The sequence below is a fragment of the Orbicella franksi genome, chromosome 13 (genome assembly GCF_964199315.1).
Source record: "Orbicella franksi chromosome 13, jaOrbFran1.1, whole genome shotgun sequence".
Classification (NCBI taxonomy): Eukaryota; Metazoa; Cnidaria; class Anthozoa; order Scleractinia; family Merulinidae; genus Orbicella; species Orbicella franksi.
Window position 1 is genome coordinate 16,557,969 of NC_138157.1, and position 24,803 is coordinate 16,582,771.

At 38.2% G+C, this 24,803-nt stretch overlaps 3 protein-coding genes across 8 annotated transcripts in view; all 3 read left to right on the forward strand.

Annotated features, from left to right (window-relative positions):
* LOC145466490 (uncharacterized) overlaps positions 1–12,151 on the forward strand; it is a 68,866-nt gene extending 56,715 nt beyond the window's left edge. Inside the window, exons 1-4 of one of the 3 annotated variants that reach the window (XM_081450220.1) lie at positions 7,598–7,728; positions 10,370–10,512; positions 11,133–11,474; positions 11,687–12,151. In XM_081450220.1, coding sequence (XP_081306346.1) covers positions 10,396–10,512; positions 11,133–11,474; positions 11,687–12,040 — 813 coding nt within the window. In that variant the 5' untranslated portion in view covers positions 7,598–7,728; positions 10,370–10,395 and the 3' untranslated portion in view covers positions 12,041–12,151. Of the gene's footprint in view, positions 1–7,597; positions 7,729–9,590; positions 10,513–11,132; positions 11,475–11,686 lie in introns of those variants that run through there. The other 2 variants (XM_081450221.1, XM_081450219.1) reach the window with 2 other exon arrangements.
* Positions 263–16,194, forward strand: LOC145466482 (uncharacterized). Of its 4 annotated transcripts, XM_081450205.1 has the most exons (4): positions 271–870; positions 1,429–1,573; positions 1,954–2,316; positions 2,431–3,205. In XM_081450205.1, the coding sequence occupies exons 2-4, from the start codon at positions 1,460–1,462 to the stop codon at positions 2,785–2,787; spliced, it is 834 nt and encodes a 277-aa protein (XP_081306331.1). In that variant the 5' UTR covers positions 271–870; positions 1,429–1,459; the 3' UTR covers positions 2,788–3,205. The 4 variants fall into 4 exon arrangements, with proteins under 4 accessions (XP_081306333.1, XP_081306331.1, XP_081306330.1 ...); XM_081450207.1 differs by lacking the exon at positions 2,431–3,205 and adding an exon at positions 15,755–16,194 and having other exon boundaries at positions 263–1,573; XM_081450204.1 differs by having other exon boundaries at positions 271–1,573.
* Positions 16,195–17,040: 846 nt separating this feature from the next.
* LOC145465077 (collagen triple helix repeat-containing protein 1-like) lies at positions 17,041–21,198 on the forward strand. The gene is made up of 2 exons (XM_081448870.1): positions 17,041–17,373; positions 20,597–21,198. Exons 1-2 carry the CDS (start codon positions 17,041–17,043, stop codon positions 20,951–20,953), a joined length of 690 nt encoding a protein of 229 aa, XP_081304996.1. The 3' UTR covers positions 20,954–21,198.
* Positions 21,199–24,803: the final 3,605 nt, after the last annotated feature.

Consider the following 24,803-nt stretch of genomic DNA (forward strand, 5'->3'; position numbering starts at 1 on the left):
CAGACAGGTTTGATCTGGTTTATAAACACAGGCGACTTGTTCTCAAAGTTGTCGAAAGGAATGTCCGGCAGTTTAATATAGTTTTCAAGTCAGCAAGTCAGTAATTAGGCTTTCTTAGTTGGCAAAGTTATTTTTCTTTATAAACAATCCGCTATAATGCCGAAACTTTCTGTGTTGCAGTTTTTAGTTTCCTTTAAAAAAAAAAATATTATCTTTTAATTAAAGCAAAACATAAATGGTAAAGGAACAAGGTTTATTGGTTTTTTATCTCAATTAGAGAGTGTGTGGATTCAGGTTTATAAACAAGGCCTGTCGTTAAAAGCAATTATGCAGGTTCAATTTAGGTTTATAAACACAGGCGCCATTTTCCTAAAGTCGTCAAAAAAAATCTCTTTTTTTATGTTTTTTTTTTCCTCAACCGGATAAAACGCATATAATTCTTTTCGGTATTTTTTAGAAACAGATGATATGAGAAATTAATCATCAACAAAGGGATTATAAAAAAACTATCTTGTCTAAAATTAGGAGAAAATTATCGAAACTCTTCCTGCTGGTCACGTGATCTGCAATCATCTTTAAATTTATTCAAGCATAATTCCAGTCGTAATTTTGATCTCAGTAAACTATGCTGAGAAAACAAAACGCGAAAAGCACATTAGGCAATGGACAAGAATAAACAAAGTTCTATCGTAAAATATTGATCGCTGGTCAACGAGAAGTTCATATCTTTTTCAACAGTGATAGGTACGTATTGAAGAAGTTCCCGTTACTGTCTTATACTGATTTACAATCTGATCGGCTTTTTTTTTCTTTCTCCTTTTTCTTTTTCTTGCTTTATTTATCATCTGCATAGGCGCTGAGTCTTGCACGGTAAGTTAATTTCAAGAAGCCTCAGCAACCCGTTTTACAATCTTTTTACAATCTCCGGAAACAGAAAGCTAGTAAAATACGTGACAGCGAGGGCTGATGCAAGGAGAACCTTGAATAAACTTTCTCTCCGAGTCGACGACCAACTGAGGCTCATTGGGTTAACTATTAGCAGCGGCTATCTCAAGTTTTTCATAGTAACCTCATGTGTCAAATTAGTTAAAGGTCTACTCAGTATTTAGATTGACGTGTCTAACAATCGTTCGGTGTATATTAAGATCGTTTCCAATTCTATTAAAAAAAGAATGGTGATTAATCATGAGTATAACACTTGATAACCTGCTGGTGCCTTTCAACCTCCTTGCCAGGGCTTTCCTCTTAGAAACTTTGAGTGGCGAAACAGGAGCCTCTGGCCACTCCTCATGTGTTGCCCTTCATAACATCTAAGCTAAAAGCCCTGGGAACGAGGTCAGGCTTTCTTTCTCCCCTCTCTAGGAAAAAACCCCGGAAGGTCTATAGGGGATTTAGTTATTTAATATATTTTTCTTTTTTCCTTTGCAGTTAACTCTACCGAGCAACTCATTAAGAGGAAATGGTTTTTAAGATTGGTGTCTCTGTGGCCTTAATGTTGTTTGTGATGTCCAACTTAGCAGTTTATTGTGCTGCGGAGGAAAACAAAACAGCAGGACGACCGTGGTATTATAAGGTGTGTTTATGTCACATGCGCAAATGACTTTATTAAATGCTTCGATGATAGAGACTAACGTGCAGATTCTGTGAGAGCTACAAAATAAAAATTGGGAAAACATTTTTTTCCATCAATTTGTTGAAGAACTAAGCTTTATAAGTGCAATTTTTATGTAATGCTCAACGGAGAGATGGTAACATTTTAAAGAACTTCTCTACTCAATGCGGCCCGAGTAAATTATTACCGAAAAGCGATGGTCTGCGACTTTAGAGCTTCAGAAAAGATTTAGTTGATGAGAAACTTACACGGAGAGTCATAGTCTGTCCTATTTTGATATCAACAAAGTTACAGAGTTTCTCATAAATATTCAGAATTCTCTTCTTATCACACTAAATCAGCAGCCTCTTCCTTTCTGTTATGGTGGTATCCCTGGTATGCCTGGCAAGCCTGGTTTCCCTGGTATGCATGGCAACCCTGGGTCTCCTGGGGCACCAGGTCATGATGGCCGTGATGGCCGTGACGGAGCCAAAGGTGACCAGGGAAAGACTGGACCCCAGGGACCTCCAGGGACACCTGGTATCAATGGAATTAATGGCGCCAAAGGAGAACTTGGGGCCCAGGGCCCTCCCGGCGAAAAGGGGCAGCGCGGAGAGAGTGGAGCAAGTGGAATACCTGGGACTCCTGGTGTGATGTCTTATAAGAACTGGAAAGAGTGCGCATGGAAAAACTTGAATGACAACAAAGACCACGGCCTGATCAAGGTGAATGATTCGTTTGCAAAACAAACAATCCTTTGAGAGACGAAATTAACTGAGAAAGAATTATGTTTCTGAGTTTGTTTGAAGTTTTTCCTTTTTATCGTTACTTTTTAACAGGAGTGTTTATTCAACAAGAACTTCTCTGACACTTCCCTTCATGTTTACTGGACAGGCGTTCTTAGAATAAGCGGCTGTGACAATTGCTGCAAACGCTGGTATTTCACTTTCAGCGGTGCTGAATGTGCAGCTCCCCTGCCAATTGATGGACTTGTGTACATGGGGAAATCAACAAGTCAAAATATTCACCGCGTCAACAATATTGAGGGGCACTGCAACAACATTCACAAAGGCAAGGTGCGCGTGGGATTCTGGGTCACTAATTGTGCCGGATACAGTGGAAGTTATGACGCCTACACAGGCTGGAATTCAGTGTCCCGGATCTTTATTGAGGAAATTCCTAAACCTCAGGCTTAGATCTCGAGACAAAATATCCATTCCTGCATAAACACTTAAGATGGGACGGTAATAATTTGCTGAAATAATTAGCGAGAGGTTCGTTTACATTGCAACTTAATTAACTTTATGTTTGCTGATGTAAAATAAATGGCAGGAAGATCGAAAAAGAGACTGGTGCTTGTTTTCAAGCTATTCTTACAAAACCTGCTATCTATATGTATATATGCTCAACGTTGAACAACAAAGCCACCCAAATTGCTAAAAAAATGTGACGGTTTTACAAAATTGGCGAAACGTGATGGGTTTGCATGTGAACCATATTCAAAGAAACTCCAACTGACCAGGAACTTTACAAAGTTTTCGAAAATTACAAACATGACTACAAATGTAAAAAAGAAAATGCACTGGCTTTAAAGCTTAAGTGAAAACACGAGCCCAACCCTTAATTCGTGTTGAGATAAACGATAGAACGAGTCAAATGGAATGGAAAGAAGGCTTTCATTCATTAGAATTGCTATAATTACAATATTGTAATACTGCGCAGATTACTGAGCGACAAAAAAATTCCACTGGGCCAATACGACAATTGGAAAGGCCAAAATATCAAGAAAAATAAACAGAAAAAGGGAATTACCTAAAACAAAATAGGCTAAAACAATGGAATCAACAATGCGCGATTCAATAAAGGACCTAAAACAATAAAGACCACGAGAGCAATAACAGTATTAGAGACATTCCAATCCAACCTAAAACGCTTTTTAACCCGCCAAAGCAGGCTTTACTTTTAATCCTGTTTTTATTAAATAATATCAAGTAAACCGTCATAATTCGCCCCATATCTGAAATTCGCAGCTATCTAGATCTGTTTAGTAAGCCAATGGCTCTAAAAACGTGCTCAGGCTAAATATGCAATGACAGCGTTCACTTCCAAATGGAAATATGAAAAATTAGCCGTCGTCGTTCGCGTTCCTCAGACTACGCAAAACGTAGTCATTGTCTACTTGCACAAATCCCATAACAAACCTCTTTTAACCCCCCAAATTTTGCGTAATCGTTGTTGGCAATTTCTCCTGGGACATGAAGATGTCCCAAGAAAAATCTAAGACAATGCCTATGCAAATTTTTAGGGGGTAAAGTACAAGTAGAGAATTCCACGTTCTTGATTTGCAAAAGACGGCAAAGAAATGCACAAAGATCTATAACACTCGTGCACAGCAATTGTTTTGCTCAGTAAACCTTTTATTTGCTGACGTTCTCGTTGCCGTCGTCTTCGTCGTCTTGGCTTGCTTAATTTCCCTTCTACAGGGCGAGGAACGCACCGACTGTACTGGACTAATTTAGCACGGGCGACATTAAAACTAGAGTTCTTCTCTTGCTATTTCAGTTTAACCCCACTCTCTTCCGAAAAGGCTTCATTTTTTTTTTTTTTCGGTTGGGGAGTATCCACTGAGTAATGTAAGTGCAGGCGCAACGTTACGATCCATTCGACTTTGTGCCTGCACTAACTTCGCACAGCCGATTTATATAACGAACGTTCGAACCTCTTTGAAGAAGAGAGGTTTAACCCATGCATATGTTCGTTTTCAAATGCACACAAATGACTTCACAAAGCCGGCTTTCTCGAAATATGACCGCCTGGGATTTTGGAGAGGAGTCAAAGTAAAGAAATTGTGCAACTTCGTTTCCAGGGCTGTGCCCTTAGAGATTGGGAAGGGGGAAGCCCTGGGAACGAGCTTGGAAATTGTGGGTGTCTGAAACGAGCAGAGTGATTAATTTCAAGAGAAATACTGCTTTATTGTGCTGCGTTATATAACTGAAGGCATATCCGTACCACGGGGTCAATGATTAAGAGATTAATGATGGACCGTTTTTATGCTAGAGGAAGCATTATCTGTCCAGAAGGATAATGCGTCCTCGCCGTTTTTATACTAAAGACGCATTATCCGTCTGGACGAGCTTGGGCAAACATTTGTAGTTCGTCTGGTTGTGCGTCTCTAGTATAGAGGCGGGCACAAGACGTATTATGCGTCTAGAGGAACTATCTCTCGAAGCGCGTCGTTCAAGGCGTATTTCGAAGGATAGTCTTGTGCCCGTCTTTATACTAGAGACGCACATCCAAACGAACTAGGAATGTTTGCCCACGCTCGTCCAGACAGATAATGCGTCTTTAGTTTAAAAAAAGCAATTAAGGTTAAGAGACTGATGTGAAGTTTATTTCGCCTGCACTCTATCATATCGCAGAAGATTTCGTCCTGCTTTGCTTATCTTTGTTCTTTTTTTTCAAGGATTTATGATCATTCAAATAAACGATTTGCTGTTGTTTCTTGGAAATTGTAAAAAAAGAAGACAAGTCCCTTTGCGCCAGATACCAACTCCGTAACGAAAAGCTATTTTGCGTCACGTTTGCCCTGAAATCAGTGGCCGCGGCAGCAAATCTTTTATTTCCTCTGATTGTAGATTTAACAGAGTCGACCTTTCCTTTACAGAAACACCTCAACAACAAGGAGGAATTAGTTAATCCTTAAAGCAAAGACGTAGTTGTAGTGTGGAGCTGTTCACGAAGGGAGAACAAAAAAAAAGTGAGTGCGCGCGTATTTGTAGCCTTCGAACACCTGTCCTCGCCCCGATCGCTTTGCTCTCCGAATTCTTCGCAGGCTAGCGAATTTGGAGTCACGTGCGTTATGCAGCGCAAAAAAAAAAAAAAAAAAAAAAAAAAAAAAAAATACCGTTAAAAGCTGACTCGAGATGAACAGTTTATTTCAAGTCACACCGAAAATCAGTTATTCTGCAAATCGGCGCGTTTTCCATCCACAGTTGCCGGTGAGTAAAGGTGACAATTGTGATTAATTAACAGGAATTGTTTACATTCTATGATCAAGTTGTGTGAACCGAAAACGCAGTCAAACAGAACTCAAATATATTCACCACAAAATTACAAACAATTCACTTAAAACTGCAAATATTGAAAGTATTTGCACCTGAACGCGTGGAAAGATTAGAGCGTTTAATAAGAAACACGCGGTTATTGTCTGAGAAAGGACTGAAAAGTAAGCATCATAAGAGGCAATAGAAGTAGAAAAATAATTAATGTCATCTTCCGCTAACCGCTTTGCGGGGTTTATTTCGCAAGAAGACTCTGGCCTACTCATAAAAGGTCTTGACATTTACAGTTGCTTCTAGTAGTGTCCCCTTTATAGAGCTTTTTTTTTTGCATTTGACGATACAGCAAGTCCGCTGGGAAAATTTTCTCAAACTGCTCAAGCTCTGAGGATTGCGAGAAAAGCACTTCCAGGCCTGTTGTTTAATCGAGTTGCAATTAAATCTGCATAGAGCTACTGAAAGTATGTTCAAAAATATAACTATTTGCAAAGCCATCATACAAAAAGTCAGTATTTTGCCAGGACAAACAACAAGCGAAGAAACAAGCCGTTTTCCTGCTGAACAACATTGTTCGTAAGAATTCTATATAGAAAAAGTTGTATAAAAATTGCTAAATTTATTCAAAACGTGTTTTGTCGGGAATACTATTATTACTCGAAGGCAAAACATCTTCACAGCGATGAGATAAATCATCTCTGCTGTAAGCTAACGCCGATTTCTTTCTCTACTTCGTTATTCGAACTAATCATAGCTAGTTTGATTAGTCCAATATTCAGCTTCACTTCTTTCCACCCAGTTCTGTTATTGTTTAGAGATTTGGCGAGATAAAATGTTACTATACAAAAGGTAAGTGATTGCAAATAAATACGACGTTATATTGTTACGCTAGATCATAGAGTGCTGTTTTGAATGTCCGTCCGGCATAAATATTGAGTTTCTAACAGGGCCTGAAACCTATTCAGTTTGCCTAGGCAGTTTATTTGCACTTTAAACTCGTTAAACATCAGTCGATTTGTCGACAGCTAAGCCATATCGTCTTTAATTATGTTTGCGCGGTTGGTCTCTTTTTCCTAAGGCTATTTTACATACCGTTGACAGTTATTAATTTTATTGTTTAATCACAAAACTAGGACTACAGAAGTGGCCAAACTCGGCTCTCGCTTAATGCAATTCGTAGAAGAAGATATCACTGACAGAAATGGTTCAGACCTTCGCATAACAGAAAGTGAACTGAGTGACATAGTTTTAAAAACAAGTGTTTTTCAGTGTAATTGAGCCTCATTATCATTTAGACCGCTTCAAAGATTACCAAATCAAACCCTTTTGTTTAAATGAAAACCGAGAACGTAACATTTAGCGTCGATGTCGGAATCATCATGATGTGTCTGATGTGGACACACTGACTGGTTTCTATTAAATTCGAGAATCTTCCACCGCTTAATTTTCTCCGTGCTGCGGGAATTAGCGATTAATTTTCATTTTTGTCATGACTTTAAAAGGTTCATTGACACGAGAGGTCCATCATTATCAAATAATAATGCATCAGTTGCCCTAGAAGCAGTAGAAGAGAAGGAATGTCTTGTTGGAGGCGCCGTTTTTGCAATTTTGGGGAGTGTCATTTATGACTTTTTAATCGGGATCCGTGGGAGATATTTCCCTGCGCGAAACTTAATCTATCACAAAATTATGTCTTGTTTTGCTTTCAAAAAATTGTACCAACTTTCAAAGCTAAATTCATGATATTCATCGGCGTACAAGATGACGAGTGAAAGGTTTCATTTCATTGGACAAATAGTCTACAATAAAGAACATTTTTAGCGAATAGTACTTCTTGTTAGAATAAAACCATGAGGCTATTTTAAAAATGGTTATTAACTCATTATTATTTCACAAACTTGTTTTATCGAGATTCACTTTACTCGTGTTCGAAACAGCAACAAGACCAGGGTGACTTGGCTGACAGTGTAAGCTACCAGTCTGATTTTCTCTGCGTTTATATTTGATTCAAAGTGAAATCTAACAGTTCTCTCTACTTTCTTATTGTCTGCAGATTTCAAGACGCGCAAGTTGACTAGAAAGGTGAGTGACTGTTTTACAAATGGTTTAAATACTGTCTGACTGTCAGAGACGCATTTTTTGTAGCCATAAATGTTCTAATCACAGATAATGCGCTGTTTGCTGAAGCAATTTTAGACACTCGTCTCGTGTAATATCGTGCGATACCACACTGCGGAATTTTTTTAACAGGCAGTTCTCCTCTTTTTCTGTTGATATAAAGTAACTGACTGGAAATTGCAAATTTGAAATTGTTCGTTGCTTATTATTTAATTCAATTGCCATCAAGTTTATTGTTTTTATTGTGGTATCACTAATAGAGCGCAGATTTCGCGGGAAACTTTCACTTCACTCGGCTAATCAGTGTACTGAACGTTTATGTTCAAAGTTCTTCATGATGTAAATTCAATTGTTATTTATTGATGTCAGTGGTGGATTTATTTCAATCTTATCCAGGAGAAAACCTGTCGATCAACCAAAACATCAAAAAATACCGAGTTTACAAACTTATAAAAAGGAAAACGGACCAATTAGGTTTATTTCAAGCTTGTCGTTTTCACTCATTGAAAAATTCGTCTAGCGTGGCTACATGGAGGTTGTAGATGTGTGATAATGACTTCAACATAGTTTTCGAGATTAGTTTCCTCTACTGAGTGCTAAAATTATTGTTTTAAGTTCATGAGGATTTGAAAATATCGATAGCATTTAGTCATTATGTGCGGAAGAAAAATCAAAGTTAACGATATCTGTTTTCATAACTGTGGATGTTGATTATTCATTCAAGTTAAAGAATCGATTGGTACGTCCTAAATTCCTTGCTATGTTTGAATTATGTTGCAAAAGTCCGTTATGTTTTGTGTCGATGGAAAAACGCGCAAATATTCTGAAATAAGGAAAGAAAATTATACATCAAAGTTATCAACTTACGTAGGTAACACGTCAGTGTTTGTTAACTAACGAATGGAAGACACCATTTTATTGGACACTGATGGTCACATAAACAAACTGTTCAGGCCAATTATATTCCTCGTAAGAAAATTGATACTAAATGTAGTTGTCATCTCATAATTATTCCCAAACTTGTTTTATCGAGAATTATTCTAGTCGAGGCAAAACGACGTTAACACAAGCTGGAGCGACTCGGCTATCAGCGTAAGCTTAGTAGGTTGTATTTTTCTCAGTTTTTTCTTTGTATTTTGATATCAAGGCCCCTAGCATTCCTTTCTCCTCTTTCGCGTCAAGCAAACGCGATAATAACTTTCGGCGAGAAACCCAAGCCTACAAATACGGTGTGTGATTTTACCCCAGTTAAAAGGTAAGTTAACGCCAGTTCACAGCACACTTTTCTTTCACATAGAATGCCTTGATAGAGCACATTTTTGACAAACCAATCATGAACTTTCTGTCGGCATTACACGGTTAACGTAATTTTTAAATGTGAAGCAACGACATTTCTCTGGAACATGAAATTCTGAGCCTTGTCTCACGGCTATGTATGAAAACCGCGCAACTTAGCCTCCAATTTATTTTACTAAAATGACTTACAAGACGGCATCTAATTGCTCTTTTTTTACTTGAAGTCTTCAAGAACAAGCTAAGATTTTTGATTGACGAATCGCTAAGGGTAAAAAGTTATCATATCGCTCTCACTGTTTTAGAAAACATTGCAAGGTAACAGGAAGTTAAAATCGTATTTTTTCTCATTGTATAAAAACAAAAGAACTGTCATGAATATTATCAGTGATGTAATGTACTATTGAAAGAGCTCGACTCATGGCCAACAGTGAACTGGTCCGAACACGAACCAAAGTCAACACAAAGGCTAAAAACTCTACTGCATACGTACATATACGTAACTTACTTATCATTCCTACACAGTGAGTTGTTCACCAGTGCTTGGAACAGAAAAGCAATTGTCTTCGAGCCTCGAGGTATGGTACTTTCTTATAATTTTCCTGCTCCTGACGACTAAATTAAATAGTTTCTCAATATTGTAATGCCACCAAAAAAATTCACGTCTCTTTGCCAATTAGGGACGTTTTGTCGAATCTCTAAAATCCAGAAAAATTATTCGATGCCACTCTAAATTTCAAATAGGAATAAGTCGCAAGGAAAATACCTTCTCTATAGTTTAGATAGCTTTATATATTTCTCCACTTGGCCGCCGGCAATTTCTCCAATTCAAAACTAATATTGTGAGTTAGCGCTAAAAATTGGGAAACATTCACATGCGTTGTTGTTTTGCACAGGTAAAAAAAGAAGCAGCATGAGGAAAAAATGCGTATTGTTTCCTTTCAAAACTAGCACTATCGTTTCAAAATTTGCCAGTGAGAGGAAATTTGTCCTGAGTGAGAGATACGATATTCAATTTTCGCAGCATTTCCACTGATATGAAAAATACAAATCCGATTTGAGTAGAAGCTAGTAGACGACTTGAAGTACAGCTTTCAGAGAGTTTGAATGTCCCCGTTACTAAACTAAAAAAAGCATCACTTAACCAAAGTTTCAATTCAAATTTTTACAAAGAGAGAAAACGTTTTCACGTCGGTAAATTCCGCTATAATTTTTTAACACGGAGAATAACGTCTCTTTTGTAGAATTTGCCTTTCACCGTGACCCTACTTTAATGTGGACTGATCTGGTCGTTGTAAACGATTTTTCGTAGCGAGATCGTGAAGAACTAAGAAAATAATGGCCTTCATTTCACCTGAAGTCTCTGTAATGCCCTTGTTGTCCCTGTCTGCAATGTTTTTGCTGATGTACTGTGCCGGAGCAAATAACAAAACCAATCAACCGTCGTACAAAATGGTGAGTTATTGCGTTATGTGACAAATGTTGATTTCTGGTAAGAGTAAAACGACATTTCTTTGCAAATATTGATTGAACTCTGGAGATTACAGATGCGTCCACGTTGTCCTATTTATAACTTTGATTGACCTGAAACTAGTTGAGCCGCGCAAACAATCTGGGCTTTCCTTGATGATAGACTACAGTATTTTCCTTCCTCGCATTAAAAATTGTGAAATATTGCAACCAAAGCAAGGGAAAATAAAGGGACCTGATTCTAGTAGGAAGAAAAATTAGGAAGTATAAACTTTAAAAGCAAGAAAAAGTCTCAGTAAAATTTAAGCCTTCATGAGTGGAACAAAGTATTTTGTGACTGGTAAAAAATAACTGAAATATCCAACAACAGATTTTGTAAGATTTCTTGAATTAGCACATCCATGATACCGTTAAATTTTAACTCTTTTTAGTCGCATGAACATCGCTAAGGTGATATTTATTGATATATTAAAGTACTGCTCCCTGTTGATTGCCTCTAATTCAAACTACAAAAACTCTGTATACGAGTGAATGGTAAAAACAGCGTGAAAATTTATGATTGTGAATTCTGAATAACTCATAACCTCTTTCTCATTCTAATTCAGCAACCTCCTTTCTGTTATGGTGGTATTCCTGGTATGCATGGCAAGCCTGGGTCTCCTGGGGCGCCAGGTCGTGATGGTCGTGATGGTCGTGAAGGAGTCAAAGGTGACCACGGCAGCCCGGGAAAGACTGGACCCCGGGGACCTCTAGGAACTCCTGGTATCAATGGAAAGAATGGCGCCAAAGGAGAACCTGGAGTCCAGGGCCCTCCCGGCCAAAAGGGGCAGCGCGGAGAGAGTGGAGCAAGAGGAATCCCTGGTACGCCTGGTGTGATGTCTTATAAGAACTGGAGGGAGTGCGTATGGAAAAACTTGAATGACGACAAAGATCACGGTCTGATCAAGGTGATTGAGTTTTATAGGTGACGTTTTTGTAACAGATCATTGTGCACATGATTTATTCACTGGCAAACAGGACACCATCCGTGTTTTTCTTTGTGTTGTTAAGCGCTAATTGATTTCTGTTGCCCTAATTTTGTGAATATTGTCGAGTGAATGTTTCCTCTTGATCAGTTATCGATCCCTTTAATTTCTCTTCTGTTTTCCATTTTGTACAGGACTTTTTGTTCACCAAGAACTTCTCTGACACTTCCCTCCATGTTTACTGGACTGGCGTTCTTAGAATTACTAACTATGACACCTGCTGCAAACGCTGGTATTTCACTTTCAACGGTGCTGAATGTTCAGGTCCCCTTCCAATTGACGGTGTTGTGTACATGTATAAAGGAAGTGGTAAAGATCCCCGTCGCGTCCGCCATATTGAGGGACATTGTAACAACATCCACAAAGGCAAGGTGCGCGTGGGATTCTGGGTTGGTAATTGTGCTAGTTACGGAAATGCTGACGCCTACACAGGCTGGAATTCAGTGTCCCGGATCTTTGTTGAAGAAGTTCCTAAACCTCAGGCATAGGTCTTGAGACAAAACATCCATTTTTGCATAAACGTTTACAACGGGACATTGATGAAATGCTGGGTGTGCTCTGTAATGTTTTCTACGCGTTTGCTGATGTAAAATAAATAGCAGGAAGTTTGACAGAGATATCTTTACTTGTCTGCTTCTTCATTTTTTTTTTCTGCGGATTGAATAACGCACCTCGAAAAAGCTGAATATGCCATTTCTTTAAACATTTCCGCAAGTTAGAACGTTTACAAAAAATGTTGGCGGTGCAAGAGCTACACCTGGCCAGTAAACATGGCGTCAACAAAGACAAGATCCTGCGACATGTGAGCACGCTGTGGAGCCACTTGTGAGGGAAGACCACGTGACCACGACATTTTAGAAAATTTGCGAAAATTACAAACATGAGCATATAAAATTGCAAAAAGCTGAAACGACATTGGACCAAGGAAAGCATAATGACCAACCTAGCCAAAATAGCTAGAAAACAAGTTAAGAGAGAAACAATGTAAAAGCAGGAAAAACGATAAAGACCAATCGAGCGCCCACAGCCAGACGTTAGTGCTCAACCGATAATATTGTGAAACACAAAGCAGCCTTGAGCTTTATTCAATTTCAAACGGTTTTTAGAAATGTCACCTAAACTGGGAACCTAAACTAGTGTGACTGGGGTGATTGTCTTGCTATTTTTCATTCAAAAGGAGAATCAAGCCGATTTTATAACTGTGGCGGAATAAATTACTAGTGACTTATTTAACTTATTAACAATTTTGTTCGCGGGTTTAAAATCTACTCGTATGAAGTTAGCGAACGCAGCTTTTTTAAAACTATAATCACCCAGTATTTTAAAGAAGAATTAAAGAAAATAAATTGTAGTAAACAACTTCCCTGAAATGGACCTTTTCGGCGATACGACGGCCATTTTGAATTCTATTGTTTCAACTAGTTATTATGGGATGCTCAGAGAGCAAATACATATACTAATATTCGCCCACTGAGCATCCCATAACAATAGAATTCAAAATTGCTGTCATATCGCCGAAAAGGTCCATTGACGTCTGAAACGCGCAGTGGTATTACTTTCAAGAGGGAGACTGATCAACAATATGTTATTGTGCTGCCTTGTATGACTGGAGACATATCCACTCACGTTTAAGTTTCTAAGTTTTTATCGCCTGCACCATATCAAATCGCAAAAATGTCGTCTTGCTGACCCACTTTGCTTGACGTAATTGATGCAGTAACGATATATGGCCATGAATTAAAGCTTGTTGCTGTTACTTGTGTAAAAAGAAGACAGGGCCATGTGCGCCATATAGAAAGAACTATTTCAAAACATGTTTTTCCTCAAAACATTGGCCGCGGAAGAAGATCTCTCATTAATTTCCTTTAGATTGAATGAACATAATCGACTTGTTCTTGACGGAGACACCTCAACAACAAGTAGTAAACATAAAGGGATTAAAGGTAGTTAATCCTTAAAACAAAGTCTCAGTTGTAGTGTGGAACTGCTTACAAGTATAGAAAAGGCGCGCAAGAAATTGGACTTACGCGCGTCGCAAAAGTCTCCTTATCTGAGGTCGTATAAAGCTTAACGAGAGACCTATACAAATTATTAATGGTCATTTATGGAAGAAACTCCGTTGCAGTTTAGCATGCAGACCATGGTTTTCTCAAAAACAGGTTTTTAAGCTTACAGTCATGTCTTTTTTTTATTTCAGTTCTTTTTTAAAACAGCTATGTCTTTAACAATATCCACCCGCAGAGAACTTTTCTACACGCAACAAGTCTGCTGTGAAGTTTTATTCAAACATTTGTTGCTGCAAAAAGCTATTCTCTATCAAAAGGCTTACTGTGGAATAAAATGTTCGACTGGTAATAGATAACACACCATGCTCATTTTCCCAAGTAAATGAAGCATGAGCTATTGGCTGTCTGACTACAGTTGTGTGATTATAGTAAATAGCACAAGCAGGGTCCTGGTAACAGGTTGTGACATCATATACACCGTTTGGCGACGTCACAAGTTAGTGTAAAGAGAAAGTCTGGGTACTTAAGGCAGATGACTTCATCAGGATGCATAGATTGATAAACGATCTTAAAATTAACCAAAGGATCTGATTTTACTCTTAAGAGTTCCTGTCCATAAAAATGGAAAATAACTCGGCAAGGGTCGAAAATTCGATTTCACTCATATTTTCATGGTAGATAGGCTAGGGCATGACAAAAACTACTGGATAGTTTTTTTGGCAAAATATCCTTTTATTTCAAAGAAATATGCAAATTACCAACTTCCGTTAAAATCGTCATTTGACGCACCATTTTATTAAACAAGTTTGAGAGCCTCGCATACAAAACCACATCATTCTTCCGTCTTTAAAACACTCAAATATTTTTGTGCAATGTTTAAATGTGTACTGGGTTAGTTTTAGAGAATGTTGGGTTGTCTTTTTGGGTGCAAAATAATTAAATTTCGAAGACATGTATTTCATTCACTTAAAAGTACTTCGTGTATATAATTAATTTTCACCATGTGCGAAACCTTCAAATGGATTAAGCTTCTGGTGGTTGAATCGCAGAAGGATGATCTACAGATTCCTGTAAAAATTTCTTTGGGCAAATGATTGTGAGCGACGCGAGAGCTTTTCAAAATACGTTAAAAATGAAAATATTTGACCAATTCCTCATCAAATTTCAATTTACGGGTTAGAAATTTAATTATTTTGCACCCAAAAAGACAACGCAACATTCCCTAAAACTAACCCAGTACACATTTAAACATTGCACAAAAATATTTGAGTGTTTTAAAGACGGAAGAGTGATGTGGTTTTGCATGCGAGGCTCTCAAACTTGTTTAATAAAATGGTGCGTCAAATGACGATTTTAACGGAAGTTGGTAATTTGCATATTTCTTTGAAATAAAAGGATATTTTGCCAAAAAAACTATTCAGTAGTTTTTGCCATGCCCTAGCCTATCTACCATAAGAATATGAGCGAAATCGAATTTTCTACCCTTGCCGCGAAATTAAGAATTTGTCTGATTTCTACAAGCAGGCACTCTTAAATGTGAAAACAACACAAGCATTCTCCAAAATGCTACGGTCAATCGTCAATAGACAGCTGAAGGGCAATGATGTGAAGGTAAGTGAAACTTTAATCACTGTTTAATTTTATAGAAGGAAAAAGACCATTCTCGTCCCCATAGCCCTTTTCGCTTCTCTTAGCCGGCGGGGCCTTGGCATGAGAATCGAAAGGTTCTGGAGACATGGGATTTCCGATTCTTAGACTCTAGGACCTCCGATCTTCATGTACCTAGTCGTAATATTGTTGTATATTGTATGGGATTGACAATGGCGGTCGTCGAGGCAGGATTCGAGGTATCAATTTGGAGAATGTTTCCGTCCGTGTAGAACAGAAAGAGGTGATAAGGAACATTGTTGTTTTAAAGAAAGACACTAATTTTTTTACCTGCTTTGGCAAGTCATTGATTTTTCAGCTATTGCCCTTCGTTTTCGACTACTGGCATGGATCAACTGAATCGTTTATTTTGGTTGTTTCGCCTTTAAATGCGAGATCATACCGTGAAGCAAAACGATTTACAGTTCAGCTTTTTAATTGTTCGGAATACGGAGACATTTAGCGAGGTTGAAATTAAAGATATCAATTAAGCAATCAAAAAAGAGAGGATGGCATCATATCTTGCTTATGCCGATTATTTTTCCATAGGAGTGTTTGTTCACCAAGAACTTCTCTGACACTTCCCTCCATGTTTACTGGACTGGCGTTCTTAGAATCACCAACTGTGACAACTGCTGCAAACGCTGGTATTTCACTTTCAACGGTGCTAAATGTTCAGGTCCCCTTCCAATTGATGGTATTGTGTACTTGTGGAAAGGAAGCAGTAAAAATCTCGATCGTGTCTGCCATATTGAGGGGCACTGTAACAACATCCACACAAGCAAGGTGCGCATGGGATTCTGGGTCACTAATTGTACCGGATACAGTGGAAGTTATAACGCCTACACAGGCTAAAAGTCAGTGTCCTGGTCTTTACTGAAGAATTTCCTAAACCCCAGGCTTAACTCTCGAAACAAAACATCCATTCCTGCATAAACGCTTATAATGGGACAGTGATAAATTGCTTCATTATATAACGAGCTGTTTCTTTGATACTCTGATGTGCTCTGTAATTTTTTTACGTTTGCTGGTTTTAAATAAAATGCAGGAAGATTGAGAAAGAGATGGTTGCTCTTTTGTATATCTTTTCTTTCTTCATGCTTGAGAGAGAGAGCTGCAGTGTTTCGTAATGGAAACCGAGGAATAGCCAGAGAAAGAGAACACTGAGGAGAAACCTGAGTGAAAAAAACGCAAGTTGAATATTGATGTGTATATCTCTGGGGTCATTTCTGGCTCTCTGGGTAAAAACAATGCAAAAACAAATCTGATATATAACAACTCCTTACCAAGTGTGCGGAGGAATTAAGTGAAAATGTATCAGTGCAGTCTTTAACTCAGAGTGTAGTCTGATGGAGCACTCAGTTTACCTCTACGACTTAGTCATGCATCTCCTTGGTATAGAATTCGAAAGAATCTCATAAAAACTGCGAATACTTCCAAGATAATCCGCACAGAAGGAAAACAGAACGAACGTTATTGTTATTGTTTTTTGTTTTTTTCTGTTACGACTAGGAAAAATTGAAAGTCACACTGAAGAGGCCAAAAGATTGAAAAACTGAACTGTGTGCACATTTAACACCTGTCCACTTTAGACTATATAAATTGCATGCCATTATATAAATTTCTTTATCGGTGTTGGGGGGAGTAATGGGTTTTTTTTTATGGAGCTGATCTTTCACTGATCTCGTATTGAGAAAGTTGATGTTGAATTTATCGACTGAATTAACAAGAAAATGAACGCAATGCAAGCGCTAAACAACGCAAAATACTAATATAATGTTTTTTTTTCTTATGAAGTAGAGGAGTAAAAAACTGACAGAAAGAAATTAAAACGAATGGTTGTCTTCCGTATCGATCATCTGCATGGCAAGCCTGGGTCTCCTGGGGTACCAGGTCGTGATGGTCGTGATGGCCGTGAAGGAGTCAAAGGTGACCAAGGCAGCCCGGGGAAGACTGGACCCCAGGGACCTCTAGGAACTCCTGGTATGAATAGAAAGAATGGCGCCAAAGGAGAACCTGGAGTCCAGGGCCCTCCCGGCCAAAAGGGGCAGCGCGGAGAGAGTGGAAGAAGTGGAATCCCTGGAAATCCCGGTCTGATGGCTAACAAGAATTGGAAAGAGTGCGCATGGAAAAACTTGAATGACGGCAAAGATCACGGCCTGATCAAGGTGGTTCTAACTGATCTTTGCGACTAGACTATAACATATGATTATATCTAGAAAATAAACTGAGAGGATGTCATCATATCTTGCTTATGCTGATTATTTTTCCACAGGAGTGTTTGTTCACTAAGAACTTCTCTGACACTTCGCTCCATGTTTACTGGACTGGCGTTCTAAGAGTCCAGAACTGTAACAACTGCTGCAAACGCTGGCAAAAATATTAAAGAGCGCAGCCCTCGAATAAGCGCCGCATTCATTCACAACCATGCGGCGCCTAAATGAAGCATCATCAGACTGAATTGTTCAGACTGAACTGTACAACTTAATGTTAAGCAGCCTCGAAAACTTTTTTCCTGGACGGATTGCAATGTGTTTCAATTCAAAGTGGCGATATTTCTGTTGTTAACATCTGCTTGTCATCATCCACAAGTGTTAGGAATATTTCAAAGAGTGACCCCTCAAATAAACGCCGCAACCGAAACACTAAATATATGAAGGCGCCGTGGCGCTCAAACGAGTGAAAACGGTACATGAGTTAGATGCGCTGTAAAGATGCGCAGAAACAACTTCCGGGAACGTTAACCCTAAGGGTCGAGCTATTACAACATTGTTGCTTGCTAAATCTTGAGTCAAAGATGGCGACGTATAAAATTAAAAGATAAAGAAATTTCAGAAACATTGATAAGTCTATTCATTAGAGAGCTTAAGCAATGATGACGGCAACCTCAAGGACAACGCCTACTAAAAAGTGAATTTATAATTTAACTTCGCATTTTGTAATTGTCCAGATCTGTTCAGTGCGCTTATTGGTCTCAGAACTTGTTCAAGCTTAAAATATAACGCCAACTTTCAATTCCAACTGAAAAACACGAAAGATTAACTGCCGCCGTTCGCGTTCTCTTAGTCATTTCACGTTGTTGTTTTGCAAAGGACAACAAAGAAATGTACAAAGATTTATAACGGACGTGTAGAGCCACTGGTCTCGTTGCCGTCGTGGTTTGCTTAAGCTCTCTATTAACGTACAAACCCTCGACGACACCAGTAATAAAGCCCTAAAAAGATGGTTTGTATTCTGAAAGATTGCGACAGATTAGCTACAAAATATATGCAAAATATGTTAATGCTAAATTTATGAAGTACAGTGGAAGCTCGCTTAGCGGAGACTCTCTTAAGCGGACAACTCTACTTACGACCGCCTTCACAAAACCCCGTTTGGACTCCCGTACAAACTCCCAGTCTGTATTTATTTATTACCGGAAGCCGTCGTTCTCGTAAGCGGCCACGGACACTTTGCGGGCTTACGATCGGGACTTTTCCTTCGTTTTTAAAGCTCCCGTAAGCGGACAGCGGAAAGGGATTGACCTGACTTTGAAAGATACTCGTAAACATTTGTAAACTGTATCACTACTTTTTGTTGCTGGCTGCATGCAATTATGGTTTGTTATTAATTTCGAAACATTAATAAGTTTACTCGTTAGTGAGCTTAAGCATTGGCGACCGCGACCCCGATGACAACGCCTACTAAACTGAAGGACGGTAAGTGACATTTCTTACGTGGTAAAGTACAACAATAAATACAAAGTAATAAAGGGGTTTAAAGTAGACTGCCATATCACTGGGTAAACTGATGATGAAGTACCACCAATCATCTGGAAGCTATAACATCACTTAATGGAATAAAAAGTTTTAATTTTCAATCACTGTTTTGACAACAACCGGACAAGAACAAACTAGCGCCGAAAAAAAAAAAAAACTTGCAGGGCGCAATCTTTAGCTCTTCAGTTTGCGACAAGAGGTGAAAGTGAAGCCTACTAAATGGTAAGTTCATATTGAACCTTTGTTGTCGGTTTTGATAAAGTTAAAAGACTTCTTTTGTTCTGACCGTGGATTTAAACTCAGGTGGAGACTTGGTAATCGACTTTGGGGAATATATTCAAGGTAAACACGAAAGGATTAAATGTACCCTCGCCTTTGTTATGTATGCTCTCTAGTACAGCAATATTCGTGACTAGATACGTTCTGTTAAAGCAAAATTTTCTAATGGATATGAGTCTGAAAAGAAAACTAGTTTACTTATCTGACGATGCTTCTCTTGAATGGCACTGGGATACGTTTGTTGACGTAAGACATGGACAGCCATATGAAATCATCAGTTGAAAATAACTTTATATAAATATAAATTAATTATATCCATATAAATTTATTGTGGCGGGTTTTGTAAGCAGGCCATGTGCGTGTACGGTCACGGAAAGTGAGAAGTGAAACACGAAGGAAGAGGATGATCTCAATGGGAAGGTTAAACGAGAGGCCCGAGGGTCTCATGGGATCGGCTTACGGTTAAAAATAAGTCGTTTTGATGGTTGACGCTTAAATTTTAGGTCATTTGACAGTTAAAGGTTAATTTTTGGGAATGAAGTTTATAACTAAAAATTAAAGCGCAAATCCGACTGTAACTTTTCATTTATGGATAGAATTTTGTCCTTATTTGAATAATCCCTTTAGTCCAATAATTTGTGCATTAAAAATTTGGTTTTTAGTCTACGTCTCGGGTTTGCCCGGCACACATGGTAAGCATGGTACCCCAGGGATACCCGGGCGGTATGGACGTGATGGTCGTGACGGAAATCAGGGAATGACTGGAACAGCGGGACCTCCAGAACAGCAAGGAAAAAAAGAGAGAAACTGGTGTCCAGGGCCCAAGCGGAAAAAAAGGGGAGCGCGGGGATGTGGCATCTGGTCTGATGTCTCATAAGAACTGAAACGAATGCGCAGCACTGCGCATGGAAAAACTTGAACGACGACAAAGACAACGTTCTGATCAAGGTGGATGATTTTTGTAGGTTGCAAAAATTTTGTTTTTTAAACCAGATCATAACACACAGCTTTCTCAAGCTCACTGAGCATGAGTGAGCGTTGTTTTTGGTGACAGCTAATCATACAGCAAAACATAAGGATTTATGTGGGAATGAAACGAATGTATTAGGAACCATAGAAAATAGCAATAAATTGGCAATGAGAACACAATTTGCATTTCATATGCATTTTCGTGGTGTTTTAGGTCGTGTTAAGCGATTTCAGCGAGTCTTAATTTGTCTCTATTACCCTAGAATCAAGAAGCTATGAACAACTCAGTCTCTTGCCTAAAATACATAAGTAATTTTATGATTATCATAGTTTCATGATCAGCTATAGATTTCTTTCATTTCTATTCTCTTTCCATTCTGTACAGGAGTGTGTGTTCACCAAGAACTTCTCTGACACATCTCGCCATGTTTACTGGACTGGTGCTCTAAGAATCTACAACTGTGACAACTGCTGCTCAAGCTGGTATTTCACTTTCAACGGTGCTGAATGTTCAGGCCCCCTTCCCATTGACGGTATTTTGTTCATGTATAAAGGAAGCGGTAAAAATCCCAGTCGTGTCCGCCATATTGAGGGGCACTGTAACCACACCCGCAAAGGCAAGGTGCGCGTGGGATTCTGGGTCACTAATTGTGCCGGATTCAGTGGAAGTTACGACGCCTACACTGGATACAATTCAGTGTCCCGGATCTTTATTGAAGAAATTCCTAAACCTCAGGCTTAGATCTCGAGACGAAACATCCATTCCTATAGAAAGGCTTATAATTGGACGGTGATAAATTGCTAAATTATATATTGCGGGTTTCTGTTAATTTCTCTAAGTGTATTTTCTTTTGTCCGTTTGCTGATGTTAAATAAATGGTAGAAAGATTGACAAAAATGTCGTTGCTTGTCTGTTTTTTATTCTAGTTTTACAAATTGAATAACGCACCTATGAAAATTACAAAATATACCAAATGTTTCCACTAAGTTTGCCAGATTAAAAAGTTTATAAAAACGAAGGTTGATGACCTCAATACGCATATTTAAGTTGCAGTTTAAAAAGCTTTACAGAAAACACTTTTTGAGTGGTAGGTGTTTTTGACAGTATACTTATTACATCGCCAGTTGCTCGAAAAGTTATTTCATAACCTTCGTATGCTATATTTGCAGATTTTAGTTAATAGGACTAGTACTTTGCTATTTTTTCGGAAATTAATTGCAAGGTTTAGATCAAATATTAAGAAAATGGAATGAACTCAAATAAATTATGTTGAGCTTTGTTTTTTTTATTTCGCTTATTTTCCGTTGAGTAGCTGTGAGATTGCATCAGCTGTTGAGGAAGAAAAAAACATATCTTTTACGCCCTTAGGCGCGGGAAATAAACACAATTTTAGCTGCAATCATGTAACACTGTTCCTTTAATTAGGTTAAATCACGAAAGATAACAAACGTTTTCATGATAACTACATAATATGCCATATTATACTTATTATGCCGTATTGTACGGTACTTTTTTTTTTCGTGCTCCATTACCCCTTGCCGTTCAAGGATGGGATTGCCCCGACTTCGATTTTGAAATAATAACTTTTGCACTGAGAAATGCATGTAATTGTTGTGGTCCAAACAGAGAAAAAAAAAACAAAACAAAAACAAAAAAAAAAAAAACAGTGGAATTCCAGAATTTTGGAACCTCTATGGAAAACGAAAATAGGTTTACAAAATTTTTTAATTTGAGAAATCGGGATAAAATTACAAACTTATGTTTGAAAACACTCTTATTTTGTTTTCAAGGATACAAAGAATAGATTCGCGCCTTCCCATATGTTGCTCCGTAATGTAACATTCATATCTATTCAATTTTGAAATAATTACTTTTGTGCAGTAAAATGACAATATTTCTGTCCAGGATAGAAAAATAGAAAATTATGGGGTTAACATTATCCCTCCTTTTAAAATGTTCTTTAAACCTGTTTTATTTTTCTTCAGTTTGAATAAATTTCTATTTTGTTGTCTACACCGAATAATTAAACAAATCCCACCTCATCAGAATTAAACAAGGACAACAAAATTGAAACATTTTTAGCTCAATAAAGTTTCAAACTGGAAAGCACGCTTCCATGTCTTTTTCACAGCTAATGAAAAGTCTGTCTTTTGCGTCGTTTTCGTAGATTTTCTTTGATTTTATCACAGCGGTGATTCTTCATACCCGCCATGCGACTCTGCTCGCCTTGTCGGATCGTGTTCATCGTCCAAAGTCTGATTTCCTTGTCCCACCTTAAAATTACCGTTGCCTTCGATCTGTCTTGGTCCAAAGATTTCCTTTTCCAACTCTTCAGCTTGTGAAATAGTTTTTCTTGACGACAACTGAATGAGAGCTACGCGAAAATGTCTTATTTGAAATCGTAAAACATCGGATCAAATAACGATCGACTTCAAAACTGGCAATAAAGTAACCCAAGTAGATGGTGATGGCCGCGACAGAGCCAAAGGTGACCAGCGCATCCCGGGGAAGACTGAACCACAGGGACCTCCAGGAATCCCTGGTATCAATGTAAATAATCGCGCCAAAGGAGAACTTAGAGTTAAGGGCCCTCCCGGCCAAAAGGGAGAGAGTGGAACTAGTAGAATCGTCTTGTCATGAGGAATGGCCGAGATATTTTTGTGTTCTGTTCGTTTTGGTTTCTTGTTGTTTTGTTTGTTCCCTCTTTTTCTGCGCTGTTATCCTTATAATGTTTTGATCACAACGTAACGCCGAGAACAGCATGAGAAAAACAAAAATAGAGAACAACCTAAGGTTTCATTGTGTTTCAATTGAGCTAAGCAAAACGAAAGAAAGGGTCCTTGCATGTTTATTATTTTTTATTTTTCAGTTTTTTTTTCATTCTGATTTTAGACATAAAAGCAAGGAAATAATGAGTAAAAAGACAGTAGCAAGCTAAAAATAACCGATTAACTGATTAGAAACTCGACGGCAAGTGTGTTAAATAGAGAACAAGCCAGTTTCATCGTCTTACGATTGAACAAAACAAAACAAAAGAAATGCATGTATAAAAGATGAATGATAAGAAAGTGGATCCCAAGCATGTCGACCATATTCCTAAGGCAATCATTCTCACGTTATTTTTAAATGGCATTCCCGATTTGGGAAGAGGGTTTTACTAGAAGGGTCTATAAAATGCTAATCTTGCGACATGGATCATCTGGAAACGTGGATAACTGAAGCGGAAACATCGACACAACTAGTCCGCAGTAAACTTTCCCGCCAGAAAGCTCTGAGTCACGTGACTTGAAGATTTGGGAGAACATTTCTCAAATCTTTTGTTTAATCAAATTCTACTCCTGCAAAGTAACGGTTCTTCTGTTCGAGGTCATATATTCGTGTTTGTTAACGATGAGGCAACTGTCAGACTTGTGACTAAACATATTTCGTCCATCTTACCAACTAAAGTAACGTACACTTCCTGTGTATTATGCTTTGGGTCGTTCGCGCCGAAATCTTCTAGCGTTCGGTTTTCTTTTTAAATCCTTTGCCACAGAAAGCTAAAAGGTAAAATAAAAGAACGTCACAGCTCTTGTTTCGGAGGTAAAATTAATTTTTATAGGATAGTGCTGCGTTTTATTAAGAGCTTTGGTCATGGGCGCGACATCCGCTTTATTGCTTTCAGTATTGAGTATTACTTTGAGTATTTAAGCCATGACATTTTCTCACGTAGTACATTTTGTTTACAATAAATGCTAAGCAACAAAGACGTTTAAAATAGACTGCCATATCACAGGGTAAACTGATGATGAACAACCACCAATCATCTGGAAGCTACGAACTCAGTAAATGGAGTAAAAAGTTTTAATCTTTAGTCGTGCTCTGACAAGAATCTCACAAGATCAAACAAGCGTTGAAATTAAGAAAATATCTTGCAACGCATCTAGTCTAGCTCTTCATTTCGTTTGTGTTTGCGATAAGAGATCAGACAAAAGCGAAGCCTCATGAATTGTAAGTTAATTAAGTTGTAACCTTTTTTTTCTTGTCGTCTTCTTCTTCTTGTAGTCTTCTTTTGGTTTGACCTCTGATTTAACTTCTATTACAGACTCGGCAGTCGACTTTGGGGAATATCTTCATCAATATTAAGGTAAACATTACGTTAGTAAGAAAAGGACTAAATTTAGCTGCATATGTCACTGTCTCCCCTCTAGTACACTAGTTTTTCAAATTTACTTTTACTGCCCTCTAAATATATATAATTATAAATTACGACGGGGTTATTAATCATGACTAACTACGTTCTGTTACTGTGAGATTTCCCATTGGATATGAGTATAACATACGACGCAAATTTAGTTTAGCTGAGTGGCATGGTTCTCTTGAATGCACGGGGATACTTTTGTTGACGTAAAACACGTAAAGCCATGTGGAACCATCACTTGAAAGTAAATGAAGGTGTATAAATTTCTTGGCGTGGATTTTAAATGAAAGTTATACGCGGGTACAGTCACACGAAGGTGAAATGCAATACGAACGAGGGCATTCAGTAGAGATTTCGGTGAAAGTGCGATCTTCGTAAAAAAGAAAGGAACAATTTTAACTTTCACTCAGC